Genomic DNA, 14,703 nt, shown 5'->3' on the forward strand with positions numbered 1-14,703 from the left:
AATAAATCTAAGCAAAGCAGAAGGAAAAAAAAACGATTTTCATTTTTTTGGCAATTTTGTCAATTTAAAAACTGGTTTTTTTGTACAGTGTACATAGGAATGAAGACCTTCACCCCCAAAATGGATACCCCCGTTTGTCCCGTGTTCAAAAACATACCCCTTGTGGCCCTAATCTACTTAAAGGACACATGGCAAGGCCTGTAATGCAGGGAACACCCGTTGGATTGCAGGGCACAACTGAATAAATCCCAGGCCCCATTGTTCATTTGTACAGAATAAAAATTGACTCCCTAAAAATATCCCCCTCCCCCCCTCCGCGCCCTTTTCGGCGTTCCCCAAATCTTAGATAAAAGTAATAATGTGAACTGTGTGGTATTTCCAAAGACAGGGGTAATTACTTAGGCTGGTAGGGATGGGTACATGGGGCAATAAAACCGTGTATCCCCCCTCCTCTCATGCTTTTTGGGGGTATTTAATGACCGCAGTAGCGGGTATAGGGTGTAAAAAGTGGCGCTCTGTGAGTCTCCGTAAGCTTGATGAGGTGCGGCGGTCTCGCACAGAAGACGCTCAACAAGGTGCTCCTGGAACTGCAGGAAGGCGAACGTTCCCGGAGCTTCTTGTAAATTGCGTATTACAGGTAGCAGTCTGAATAACGCCGGGCTCACGCAGCCATAGGTGGAATCCGCTTGCGGAGGCCCGCAGCGGATCCCAGCTGTGAGCCGGCCGTATAATGCACTGCGCATAACTGCCTACTGACACAGGCGGTCATGCGCAGTATTTTTTTTTTTTGTTTGGATTTCCCGCCCCGTTGCTTAGCGATGACACGGGTACCCGCAGCCCGTATACAAGGTAGTTGCGTATGGGCTGCGGGTATATCCGCGACCATGGAGCACAATGGGCTCTATGTTGCGGATATCCGCAGTAAAATAGAACATGCTGCGTTCTCTTTTCTGCGAGTGGATTACGCAATTCCGACCCACTAAGGTGAGCGGAATTGTGTAATCCAATGCGATTGATCTGCGTATTACCGCGGATCAGAAGCATGCGGAATCCGTTATTCCTATCCGGTCATGTGAGACCGGCCAAAGGTAGATCGCTACCTTTTTTTCACGTGACCGGCGACCGCTCAATGAGGCCACCCGTCACTGCTCCAGGCTCTCGGCGACCGTTGGTCGCTGGGAGCAAGGAGATTTTAAATTTCCTGGGCTCCCCGACTTCTGCGCATGTGTCCGGTGTTTTGCCACCGGTCGCATGTGCAGAATCTGGAAAGTTCACGGAGGAAGATCGCATCAGGGTGCAAATACTGAGGCCTCCGGTAAAAAGTTTCATCTCCTCTCACCGATCGCATCGGTGAGGGGAGATGAATCTTCACCTTTTTTTTACTTTTAGGTGATCGCCATTATCCATTGGATAACGGCGAACATGTGACCAGGAACCGCTCACCGCGGCCCCCCCGTGAAATCTCCGGGCTCTTGGCTAAGTTTTGCAGCCAGGAGCAGGGAGATTTTAAATTATTCTGGCAATCCACGGCTTTTGCGCATGCGCCTGCCATTGTGGCGACGGGCGCGTGCGCAGAAGCTGAGGTAAGGTCCGCAGATAAATCCGCGGGCCTTAGGCACGTCATTTCATCCTCCCTCACGGATATGATCCGTGGGGGGAGATGAAACACAAGCTTTAACTTTTTTAAACCTTTTTTTTTTTTTTTTTACTTTTTACACTTTTTTTTAACTTTACATGATCACTGCTATCCATTGGATAGCGCCGATCGCAATGCGGGGGGTGACTGCCCGCATCCTGGGATGACAGCGTGGAGCTGTCGGCTACCTGCGGGCACCGACAGCGTGGAGCTGTCGGCTACCTGCGGGCACCGACAGCGTGGAGCTGTCGGCTACCTGCGGGCACCGACAGCGTGGAGCTGTCGGCTACCTGCGGGCACCGACAGCGTGGAGCTGTCACGTCCTCAGGCAAGTGGGCATTAATCCTAAGAGGATGCATAAAACTACGTCCTCTAGGATTAAAGCCCACTTTCTGAGGACGTAGAATCCCGATGGGGCCGTCGTTAAGGGGTTAATCATATATAGAAAGTTTTGTTAGGTTCATAAATGGAAAGACTTTTGCTGCTCACTGAGCTGGCACTCACTGGGGTAGATGGTAGTTGGGGTGTGCAGGATGATCAGGCAGCTAGCTGAGTGACAGAAGGAGGGGTAGATGGAAGAGTATCAGAGGCTAGTCCGGAATTAAAAACACCCAAGTTTGCAGATAGGGGGAATGTTATGCTATTTACACAATTTTTATGTTCCAAATGGCCTTTTATGAAGGAATGCAGCTTTGAACAATCCATAGACTGCTACACAGATATTTCGGGAAAATAAAAATATATATATAGTTTTTGGTGACAAGCAGAATGGCCACCGTTGTAGGCCATGTTTCTGGGCTGAACAAGACCTGGGTATTGTGTAGGCGGTTGTGGCGGGGCTTTGAATGGTCGGGTTGATATTCGCTGCTGGTGAACCCACCACTATTCCATAAACGCTTTGTGTTATTTGAGAGCTTTTATCTGCCAATGTTTCAAAATTAGAAAAGTGGATTCAGAGTTGCTGCAGTGCTTTGCATTTGCCAGGTAAAAGGGTAAGTAGTATGCCAGGCTGTAGTATTTCCCCAATATGGCACACATTTATTGAAGATTGTATCATATGGTGCTGAACCACACAAGGTTGTACTGATGCAAAACTTTGAGGATGCGTCTGACACAATGTTTGCTGATCAAGCTGTGGCCTTATTGAAGGCTAGTCCATTAAATGCTACACAGAAAAGTGGCCGAAACATTATGTCAAGTAGTGTGACTTGAACATCACAGCCCTTCCCTCAACACATCTGGAAATATGGCAAGTTTTTTTGGGGTAAAAAAGGTTGGGAGTGGATGCATTGATGGAGCTCTTGCATTATGCAGTATATTTAGTTGGAGAACATCTTGAGTTCAGCTATTTAGCATTATTCGTCATATAAAAAGATATACCTCCACCTACTGTGTGAAAAGACTATGAACGAAATTTTGTCTTAGGACTCGTTCACATCAGTATAAGGGAGTTCCATTTTCCATCTCTTTTGGGGGAGAAGGAAAGTGGCACCCCCCTGGCCAAACTGTTCCATTCTATGACTGAAGTGAACGGATTCATATGGACTATAATGGCATTCAATAGCTTTCCAGGCAGCAGTCCAGCATTTTGTAGGATAAAATAGTTATTTTGTCCTGTTTTCTAGTGAAAATGAACAGAGGTTCCGAACAGATCCACAGACACTGATGTGAATGAGCCCTTAATAGACCAATCTACTGCCAAATGATCTAGTTACATCAGCAAAACAAAAAAAAAAAAAATGTAACAATCGCCCTATTGTACAAACGCTTTGACATTCGGTAACTAAAGTGTAGTAACAGAACAGTTAAAAAGGAAAAAAAAAAAGACTTTTAATTAATGGCATGTTCAGTAACAGTTTAATTGTACAATACAACTAAATTTCAACTAGATTAACAGACATTTTATTCCACGTCATCTTCAGTCAGGCTCTGTGCACTTCCAATTCTCTAGAACACAAAAGGGCATATTAATATTTTTTTAAACATTAGGATTAAAAAATACTTACTAAACCAAAATAATGTTTTAAGAGTCACTGCAGGTCTGTTGTCAGGACATCCTGCAGTAATGACAACAGCAATTCAGTGTGTAATCGTGAAACCCAAAATACACTGATCAGCCATAACATTGGTCATAACATTAAAAGAGGTTGTCCAATTGTAAACAATTGAAGGCCTATGCTCAGGATAGGTCATCAATAAAGATTGGTAGCAGTCTGCCACCTAAGACCCCTGCCAATCAGCTGTTCACTGAGCTGATTTCTGCATGCAACAGACAGCTCCGTTCTCCCCGCAGGTCGCCAGGCTTGGTATTATAAGACAAGTTCCCATTCACTTCAATGGGAGCTGCACCTGCAATACCAAGTGTGGCCCCTATAGTGAGAATGGAGCAGTCTGCTTCCTCCAGAAAGTAGGTAGGCTCAGTAAACAGCTGAGTGTCAGGTTCCCTGGCAACTGACCCCCATCAATCTGCCAATGATAACCTATCCTTCTGATAGGCCATCAATAGTTTAACTTGTAAAAAGCACAAACAACAAAAAAAACATCACTGAATGGCTGTGATTGGCTCATCGAGCACTGGCTGTAATTGGCTGCTGGCGCTCGATTAGCCAATCACAGCGCTCACTTTGCTGAGCGGGGTATTTAAAGCCCCGTCACCAGAAGAAGCTGAGATGGCAGATGGGGAGGGACTCTGCAGTTTGCCGCAGCGCCGCTGGAGACCATCGGGACGCCGCAGACCAGGCGAGTATGGATTTTGGGGGCGAGGGTGGGGTTAGCCAGGGCTTATTTTCCAGGGAGGCCTTCTGTTTTAGGCCTCCCCAAAAAACTAGGGTAGATCTCACTATCTGAGTAGGGCCTACTTTCAGGGAAACAGTTTGTTTATTTTTTTTGGGGGGGGGGGGGGGGGGGGGGAGGTATCCTATATGGATTATTTTAAGATCATTTCCCAGTAAGAAATGAAAGACGAAAATTTAAGCGTCACACTTAATGTCTTGAGGATAAAGGTTGGTGTCAGTTAAGGGTCATGCATTTCCCAGCTCACCAGTCCCCAAGGCGTCTAGTCACATTGTAATTGTGGACGTAAAAAAAGAGTAGAAATTATTAGTTAACCCCTTTATCGGCATTTGAGAACAGAGTTTGACTAGAAGCCCATCAATCCAGTCGTCCTCTGTGACTTTGTGTTATGCTTAGAGGATAGCTTTGTAATTGCATAAACTAAAGAGAATGGGAACACAGAAAATTAACAAGGATACATACTTGAATGAGGACACCGTTCTAGACCACACAATTACATCTCCTATCTTTCCCAGTCCCCCTAGCTGCCATTTATGAAAAAGGGGAGGAGATTTACCATCCTAAAAGTTGGGACGTTCGATAAAACTTCCCTCTGACCTCCAGCCAGTCTAGGTAATGCTCCTGGTGTTAGCAAGTCCCAGGAGGCCCGAGAGTTGAAAGGTTGTGCAGTACATAAGTTGGTAAAGTAATTTAGGAAAGCCACTTGTATGACCATCACAGAACTTACCCAGCGGCCATTCCCCACACTACGAATCTGGAGAACGGTTTAGAATGAGAGGGTTTCGTTAACATTGACAGTAAGCTCTCCAACATCTTACCCCATTACCTATGGAAATTGATCCAGGTGAATTCTAAATTGGAGTTTGCCTGAGCAATTGCAAAAGTATCTATTAATCTTTTAGCCTCAAGGTAGGCATGCTTATTGTTATCTGTGGGGTTTGATAGATCTGCCCAGTGGACAGTAAGCATAAAGTAGTGTAACTTGTGGTATTTAACTTTGCATTCCTTCCTCTGGTGGATAAGATATGAAGTAATAAGACCCTTTATGACTGCTTTTGAAGTGCACCATAATGATGATACATTCGATGACAAAACAAAACTGTATCATCACCCAAAACAGTTACCCCAATAAACTAGCAGAAAATTCTTGAAGTTGTCTGAATGCAGAAGATATGAGGGAGAAAAAAATATAATCACCAGTTTGAGTTTGAAGGGGTTAAAAAACAACAACAACAAACAAACAAACAAAATCAAAGCAATTGGTGCATGGTCTGACACCACAACTCTCTCTATGGCTGTAGAGTATATTCTGTAAAATAAAGCATTTGTCATCAGGAAAGGTGCATTCTGTACATTCACAGATTGACCATGTGAAAAAAAAAGTAGAACATTTCTGTTGTGTTGGCCACATGCCAAGGATCACAAAGACTGAGGTGTTGCATGATTATTTGGGCAGAGGGATTATCATGTACTTAGGGACAGTGGCATCTGCTGTTAGGGAAGGCTAGAGCTTGGGTCAGTTATTTTTATGTTCAGATGTGAGGAGAGCACTGCATTAAAGTCACTACAAAAGAATGTGGTTATTTGTGCATTTCACAAGTAAGAATGGATATAAAGCTGAATAAAAGTGTAAGGAGTAATTAGGGGCATAAATACTTAGAAAAGGTACACACATAGTCACTGGGTTGAAGCAGAAAGTACAGAAATCTACTTTCCATATCAGAAAATTCACTTCTATTCACTATTTTAGAAGTAGTCGTCCCCAGCACAATCACCACGTCTCCAGTTTTTGTGGAATATGAAACTATAATGCACTGCTTAATCTGGGGAGCATGCAAGGAGTTCACCCTGCTTCCAATGGGTTTCCTGTTGAAACCCCACCTCCAGCTTAAAAATGTTTTAGGTGTGTGAAAACACATTTTTTGACTGGGGAATTTAGGCCAGCAACATTCCAGGAAAGAAAACTGTAGGAGTGAATGGCAGGTTGTGTGGGGATAGAGTACTCATCCTATTCCTGTCACGGGCAGTCCCATCTCAGCGAGCAGGCTCGATCAGGCAGAAACAGGGGGTTGAGAGTCCACGCATCCTTAGAGACAGCATATTAAAAAGTTCCCGAAAAAGAAAAAATGTGTAAAATATAGAACACATAACCACAAAAGTCAGTGGGTGTTGTCACGTACAACTGCAATAATTCTGAAATAATTGGGGCCAATTGCCCTGATGGCTCAGTTAACCAGCTGCACTGCTGCATTGAAAAATAGGCTCTTGATGCATCTGGGTCTGTAAATGTAAGGGTTTGACCATTATCCAGAGTTTATCAGGGTGTAGCAATTAGACTGATCTTCTAATCAAAAAGGTGGCTGCATATGGGAGCGTTTACAGAGTCCTCTTGGCAGTCACTGCCACTGAGAAATCCTCGAAAACAAGAATTTTTCATTCACATACTGCCAACTGGTCTGTTGGTGATGGGCTTGCAAGAGGTTTTCATTCACTCCATAGCGTAGCAATTTGGCAGTTTCTAGTCAAGGTCACCGATTGTTTTCCAGAATCAGGTTTCCTAGGCAATATGGCTGCTCAGTAGTTGGAGCTAGTAGTTAAATGGTGGCATGTTGGGAGACAGTTGTCTGGGTTTCGGAAGTTAGGGTTTCGCATTGAGCTGTCCGAATTTCTAAATTTTTAATCCTTTGAGAGCTGAGATGTGCAATCTGAGAAAAAGCTGTTAAATAAGGTCAAAGCACTTTTCAAACACGGGCATAAGCAAGCGAGAGACCACCTGTGCCACTACCTCCACCTGAGGTCTATGTGAGTTAGGAGCAAAGTTCGGGGTGGGGATAGGCTGCGCTTTCCCTGCGACATCACAGATGGTTCAAGGAAGTTTATGTTGGGGAGGGAGGTGGACTACATCAGTCTGTCGTTGGAGTTTGCAACTTGTATGTTAACAGATGAAGATGCAGCAGTTTTTTTTCCGTGAGATTTTCTGGTCATCTGACTAATTTTGTTAAGAATCTATTCATTGCTTCACAGTGATAGGACGCAGCATAACACTTAGTCAAAGAGTCTTCATTGATACATCCATTACATAACAGGGTATTTTCTCAGTAACTGAGTTTGAATATAAGCCAGACAACAGGCTAATGCTCCGAAAAAATATAGGCTGCAAAGTTTTTTTTTCATACAAAGTAAGGCAAGGTTGGCGTTCGAAGGGTATTTGTTTAACCCCTTGAGTGGCACGCCCGGAAATTTTCCGGGACGAGCTCCACTGCTCATAGCAACATAGCCCGGAAGATTTCCAGGCTATGTATCACTATGGGAGCTGCAGAGCACAATGCCACAAGCTGTGACAGTGTGCTCTGCCTGCACAGACCCACAGAGAACAAAGCAAGGGCTTTGAAAAACCAGCAGAAGATATTGCCGACATGTCGGCAATGTCCTGCTTTGTTTACAAGTTGCCATAGAGACCATCGGCTTGTCAGAAGCAAGCCGATGGTCTCTGTGGCAGGGAGAGCTGGTTGTTAGCTGTCCAAGGACAGCTAGGTACTAGCTCTTACAGCAGAGATCAGAGAAAACCTCCGATCTCTGCTGTGTTAACCCTTTACATGCTGCAGTCTATGTGACTGCAGCATGTAAAGGGTTGTCACTGCAGCATGTAAAGGGCTGTCACCATCGGACCCCCGGAATGTGATCAGGGGTCCTGATGGGTTCCTGTGGAAGTCCCCTAAAGGGACAAAAAAATTAAAAAATTTTAAAAAAATTTAAAAAAAAAAAGTAAAAAAATTATTAAAAAAAATAAAAAAAACACTTGTCTCCCTTTACTTTGTAAAAAATCAAAAATACAATCACACATGTGGTATCCGTGTGCGTCGTAATGACCCAGAGAAGGAAGTTAATACATTATTTAACCTCTTAATGACATGGCCCCTTTTTTTCTTTTTTCCCCATTCTTTTTTTCCTCCCCCCTGTTTAAAAAAATCACAACTTGTCCCGCAAAAAACAAGCCCTCACATGGCCATGTCAATGGAAAAATGAAAAAGTTATGGCTCTTGAGACGCAACTGCAAAACTAGTTGAAATTCAATGATTAGACCATTTTAAAAAACCTGCCCTGGTGGGCACGACAGGGTGGTAGGAAACCCGCCACTCAAGGGGTTAAATAGCAAAAAAAAGAGCTTTAATTGGTAGCCTAAGAACTAGTTCTTAGCAATGTGTTGTGAGCATGACTATCAGGTGATTAAACATTCAGTCACGGTTACCAGTACACTACAGCTTGTGATAGTAAGTATATAATTGGGGCTCATTCCCAGGTCAACTCCAGTGATAAAGCGTGAAATAGTATCATACGGTAAAGCAGAGCAGCAGTATAACTAGTGACACAAGCAGGGCTATTGGGAGGAAGGTGGCAGTTTAAAAGTTAATTTTGAATGAAACCAAGTGCAAAACTCAGTAACAGGTTCTCCCAGGGTTTTATATAGATGCTCGCATGCTGATTTTAGTCGTTTGGTATATTATGATGCCCTGCAGATGGTGTAACTCTAATGAATTCCTGTGCAATTATCTCCTTCAGCATCAACCAGGCAGGGCAGGGGGCTCCACCAAGAAAAGTTCCTCTGAAGCCTATTCCAGACGATTTAAGCAATTGGGGAATGTCAGCCGCGATATATGGCAGGCCTTGCAGCAGGACCCAGCATGTCTGTGCTTGGATATGCAGCCCTGCTGTGCACCTGACCTCCCTCAGCCTCTATTAGGTATGATAGAGTCCTAGAGTCTATGAGGCTTCTGAGCTAACTAGGGAGGGAGGAAAGACTCTAGCTCTGCTGGTGATGTGGGGAGAAAGGAGAGTCACTCCAGTCATGCAGTAACCATGTGGAAAGATGAAGAGACTTACTTCCAACACTATTTAAGGAAAGACTGCAGGCATTCCAGTCATAGACCAGGTCTGCCCCGCTGCACTACACACTCCTGTAGCGCTGCCGGATGTTCCTCCTGAGGTTCCCACAGTGCCAGGCTTGTAAGCAACTTGTGGAACCAAGATGGCGCCTACACTGCTGTGCCTAACAACTTGAGCAACCAGCTCCTGAATTTTGGGGTGAATGTCTCCAGCCGAATGCCTAACGTGTCTGGCCTGACAGTTAAGCCAAGCAAGCTCTCTCAAACCCCCCCCCCCCTTCCCCAGTTTACCTGATATGAAAGCAAGTTCAGCGGTCGTTGTTGGGAGAGCACATTAAAACCTGGACATTCTAGGATGCCCTGCCCCCCCGCCAGTCCTCTTTCATTTTGTTTGATCAGCTTGCACTTGCAATTAATCAGGTCAATTATATCGTGAAGTACATGTCAGATGGGTTAAAGAAAGCCATAAACAATATTTTCCAATGAAATCCACCAAAAGGTTAAAAAAATAAATAAATGGGGGTATAAGAGGGACTTGAGGCATTAACATCAATCCTGCCACTTGCACAGCAAGAGGCGAATATCTGAGAAGTGGGCAGCAGTCCAAGTCAGCTAGTGCGCCATTAGTGCTGTGTAGTAACACAACCTATTAAAGGTAAGCAGATCAATAGCCATATACCTGCAGATTCCCTTTATAAATAGTGCACGTGAAGCCTTTTCTCTGTTTTATTTACATGTATTAAGAGGTAGCCCAGCTCGTTGATGTCTGCTACAGACAGTTTCTAGTATACATTCTAGCACAAAGGCGACATAAAAAAAAGAAAGAAATGTCGCAAGTTTGTGCAGAAAGTAGGCATGCAGAAAAATTTTACTTTCTTGACCAGACAGACTAGCCTTATCAGTCTACCAGTTGTCCTTGCTTGAACCACTTTTGCTAGGTACTAACCACTCCACAACACCTGCTGCTTTAAAGATGCTCAGACCCAATCCTTTAGGCCTCCTTCACACGGGCGACACCGCAGCGCTGCGAGAAAAATCGCAGCGATATCGCATCGCTGTACTGTGCAATATCACTGCGATTTTCTCGCAACAATACAGCGATTTTTTTAGCGCTACAAAGTCGCATGTAATGCTACAAAATCGCGCGACTTTGTAGCATCACGTGCGAGGATTTTCGGGGGGAGCTTGAAATATAATCCCTATCCCGAAAATAAGCTGTAGCTAAAGGAGAAAAAAAAAAAGTATACATCTCCTCTCCCCATGTCCTGGCACTGATCTTCTTCATCTTCTGGCCGGGGATTGAAAAATCCGCGGCTGCTGGAAGCGCTGGCTGTGAGTGGCTGACACTTAGCCAATCACAGCCAGTGCTCGAAGAATGGCTGTGAATGGTTCAATCATTGCCATTCATTGAGCACTTGCTGTGATGGGCTAAGTGTCAGCCAATCACAGCCAGCGCTTCCAGGAGGCGGGGATTTTTGAATCCCTGGCCAAAAGAGAAGATCAGTGCCGAGACCTGGGGAGAAGCTGCGGCCAGGCTGACAGCACAGGAGAGGTGATGTATGTGTGTTTTCTTTTTCCCAGCAGTTAGGGCATAGATAATAGCTTTGACAGTAGCATTTGCTACTGTCAAAGTGGCATCGCATGCAAACCGCGTTTTCGTGTGATGCAACAGAGAGGAAGGCTCCATAGGGAAACATGGGCTACAAAACCTCGCCTGTCGCAGGCATATCGCCGAACCTGCGAGGTTTGTGTGTCGTTTTGTAGCATGCTACAAAACATCGCATTTGTGAAAGAACCCATAGGAAAGTATGGGCTTCTCATACATGCGATTTTGTAGTATTGTAGCAACGCTACAAAATCGCGCGACTGTCACCCGTGTGAAGGAGGCCTTAGTCATCACAATTTGGCCTGTCAACGTCGCTCTGTTAGCTTCTAGATCAATCTCAACAACTGACTGCCTAATGTTCTCTACCCCTTAAAAGGAGGCAATCTAATTAGATCAATGCCATTCACTGAATCTAGTTTTAATGTCATAAATGATCAGTGTATAACATAAGTTATCTGTAACCCGTTCCGTAAGGAACATACATATACAAGAAATATCTGTTTGGAATCTCAATACCAACAGGAAAGTTATGGAACAAAAGTATGTACCTGGCTAATTGTAGGCAATTTGGTCAGAAGCATTTGAAATACTTGTGGTGGGAGAGTCTGCTGCAAAACCTGAAGCAACTGTTGAGGTTGTCCGCAAACAGCGATAGCATTTGTTAAGTGATCAACTCCTTTTTCAAAATCACCTAGTAACATAAGGAGAATTATTAAGCACCAATTCAAACAATTCAATTTGAGAGCAGGTCCGGAGAGTCTTCTGACCCTTTCACTTTATTTATTTATTTTTTATTATTTTTTTTCACACACAACTTTTTTCATGGCCTTGTGAAAACCGACTGTTAGAAAGCTTTGTGAATTTTTTTAAAAACTAACATTTTGCATTGACATAAGTATTCACACCCTGTACTTAGTACTTGGCTGAAGCACCTTTGGCAGCAATTACAGCCTACAGTGTTCTTGGGTATGATGCCACAAGGTTTGCCCACCTGCATTTAGGGATTAGTCATTTTGCGCCACAGAGCCTCTAAAGCTGTCAGGTTGGATGGGAGCAGTCTATGGCCAGTCATTTCCAGGTCCCGCTAGAGATGTTCGATTGGGTTCAAGTCAGGGCTCTGGAAGGGCCACTCAAGGACATTCACAGAGTTGTCCCTAATTGTGCATTCACATGGGTGATTGTGAGTTTCATGCATTGCGACACACAAAACTTGCACCAAAATATGTGACTTGCAACAGGTCCATTTACAGATGCGATTTCTCTCTCGTAGTGATGCTGCGAGATGCAGAAAAATAGAGGACATGCTGCAAAATTTTCCAATTCCGCCCCTATGCGTGATTAAAAAAATAAATAAATTTAAAAAAAGATGAAACTATCGAAGTGTGATGTCTGCATGCATCGCGCACTCATGAAAAAAAAAAAAAAATTTGTGGACTTGCAAGCGCAGTTTCTCAGACAGATACTGCATTGTCTCGTAAATGCATCATAAGCCACTCCCGTGTTGGGTTGGCTTTGGGTCATTGTCTTGTTGGAAGGTAAATCTTCTGCCCAGTCTGAAGTCCCTTGTGCTCTGGATCACGTTTTTATAAAGTATCTCTCTGTACTTTGGTCGGGAATGATGGAAGGCTGAATGTAGCAGTTTCCTTGTCCCAGCCACTAAGAAACCCCCCTACAGCATGATGCTGCCACCACCATGCTTCACTGCAGGTATGGTATTGGGCAACTGATAAGCAGTGCACGATTTCCTCCAGACATAACGTTTAGAATAGAGGCCAAAAAGTTCAATCTTCATTTTATCAGACCAGAGTATATTGTTTCTTATATTGTTCCTTTATGAGGTTTTTGGTAAACTCCAGGTGGCTTTTTACTAAAAAGAGACATCTTTCTGGTCATTCTGCCATGAAGCCCAGATTGGTGGATTGCTGCAGTGATGGTTGAACATCTGGAAGTTTCTCCAGCAGATCTTTGGAGCTCAGCAAGAGTGATCATTGGGAAGAGAGAAGATCAAGAACCCAAGTCCCTTCTCCCCCAATTACTTAGTTTCGTGGGTCGGCAGTTCTAGAATGAGTCCTGGTTGTTCCAAACTTCTTCCATCTAGAGAATTACAAAGGCCGATGGGCTCTTCGGGAACTTTCAGTGCAGCAGAAATAGTTTTGCAGCCTTCTTCAGATCTGTGCCTCCACACAATCCTGTCTGAGCTCTAAAGCCAGTTTTCCTCCTTATGGCTTGGTTTTGGCTCTGCTATGCATTGTGAGCTGTGAGACCTTGTATAGACAGGGGGGTGCATTTTTAAATTATGTTTAATCAACTGAATTTACCACAGGTGACTGATTAGAGTGCAGAAACATCTGAAAGATGATCAAGAGAAATCGGAGGCACCAAGAGATACATTTCAAGTATCATACCAAAAGGTCTGAATACTTCTGTCACAACAAAACATTTGTTAAATTTGAATAAATAAAAATGAAAAACTAAAAGATTTCTAACATTCGGTTTTCACTTTGTCATTATGGGGTATTGAGTACAGAATGATGGGGGAAACGTGAAATGTTTATTTTTAATTGCAACAAAAGATTTTAAAAAAAACATTTCTGTTAAAGTCTAAAAGGAGACCTGACATTACAGCTCCATCATCCAAGCCCCCCCCCCCCATGACAAGGGGAAAAAGTAAAATACACTACAGGTGTGCCAGGTGTCTACTTTCAGGGGGTTTAGTATGTTTTTTTATAAGTCAACATTGTACTTCTGATAGCCCAGATTATAACAAAGTGTCCAAAACCCCCAATAGCGAAAGGGTTACATTTCGTCCCCTCTTATTTACTAAATCAGAATATAATTAAAATGTCAACCTTGTGCAAGTAACTCCTCTCCAAGCTGAATTTCTTCAAGGAAAAACTTCTGAACAGCCTCAGCATCTTTAAGGTCAGGTAACTACAAGAAATATGAAGTTATTACTAGTCATCTTTAAGGAGCGTCAACAATGCAGCACCACCTTACAAGTTCTAGGGTACACGTACAGCAGAATTAGACTTTAAAAGGGCTTGTGTCGTTACAAAAAAAAAAAAAAACCTAAACTAAGTTTTCCCAGCTGGGCATGAGTTAAAATGAAAAAAAACAGAGGGCCTCCGAAAAGTCAGGTGACTGCTGAGGCCAATCAGAGGCCACAGCGTCATATTCCCGAACTCCTGCCTTCACTGGTAATCTTAATTGTAGATTTTCACTTCACTAGTTATACATTTGAAAGAGAAAAGTCCAGAGGTCTCAACGTCTGTCCCTCCCAAAATACAGTAGTTTCTAATTTGTTTTTAGATTTAAATGCATTGATAAGAGGAAATTGACTTTCAAATGACATCAAATAAGAATAGGATTGACAGTTAATAAGGATCACCCAATGGATGGCTTTGTCCATCAGGAAGCTAGACCCCATTCAAATTTCTATTCTTTACATTAGGGTTGTCCAACCCACGGCCCAGGAAGGCCATGAATGTGGCCTACTATTAGGAACTCAAAAGGCTCAGTTAATTTATCACATGAGGAATGAGTCTGAATGAGTCTGAAACTCAATCACAATATGGTCGAGCTGATGATATAGGGTGTCAGTGTAGTAGTTCAAAATCGTGAGATATTTTTGGGCGAGGCATATAGCATTATGGTCAATAATCAAGCTGGATGAGGACTCTTCATCAGTAAAAAAAAAAACTGAGTTTATTAATGAAGCATTTAAGATTAGGATTTGAAAAAAAAAATTTACTGTAAATCAACCCAACTTGGATCTATTTTATCAA

General features: G+C 43.4%; 1 protein-coding gene across 1 annotated transcript in view; it reads right to left on the reverse strand.

Moving 5' to 3' along the window:
• Positions 1-3,441: 3,441 nt before the first annotated feature.
• Positions 3,442-14,703, reverse strand: part of TOMM20 (translocase of outer mitochondrial membrane 20) — a 15,403-nt gene continuing 4,141 nt past the window's right edge. The window contains exons 3-5 of the mRNA XM_066596003.1: positions 13,768-13,849; positions 11,467-11,609; positions 3,442-3,583 (exon numbers count right to left, since the gene is read on the reverse strand). Of these exons, the coding sequence (XP_066452100.1) occupies positions 3,539-3,583; positions 11,467-11,609; positions 13,768-13,849 (270 nt within the window). The 3' untranslated portion in view covers positions 3,442-3,538. The remainder of the gene's footprint in view (positions 3,584-11,466; positions 11,610-13,767; positions 13,850-14,703) is intronic.

Source organism: Eleutherodactylus coqui, chromosome 3, assembly GCF_035609145.1.
Source record: "Eleutherodactylus coqui strain aEleCoq1 chromosome 3, aEleCoq1.hap1, whole genome shotgun sequence".
NCBI classification, from domain to species: Eukaryota; Metazoa; Chordata; class Amphibia; order Anura; family Eleutherodactylidae; genus Eleutherodactylus; species Eleutherodactylus coqui.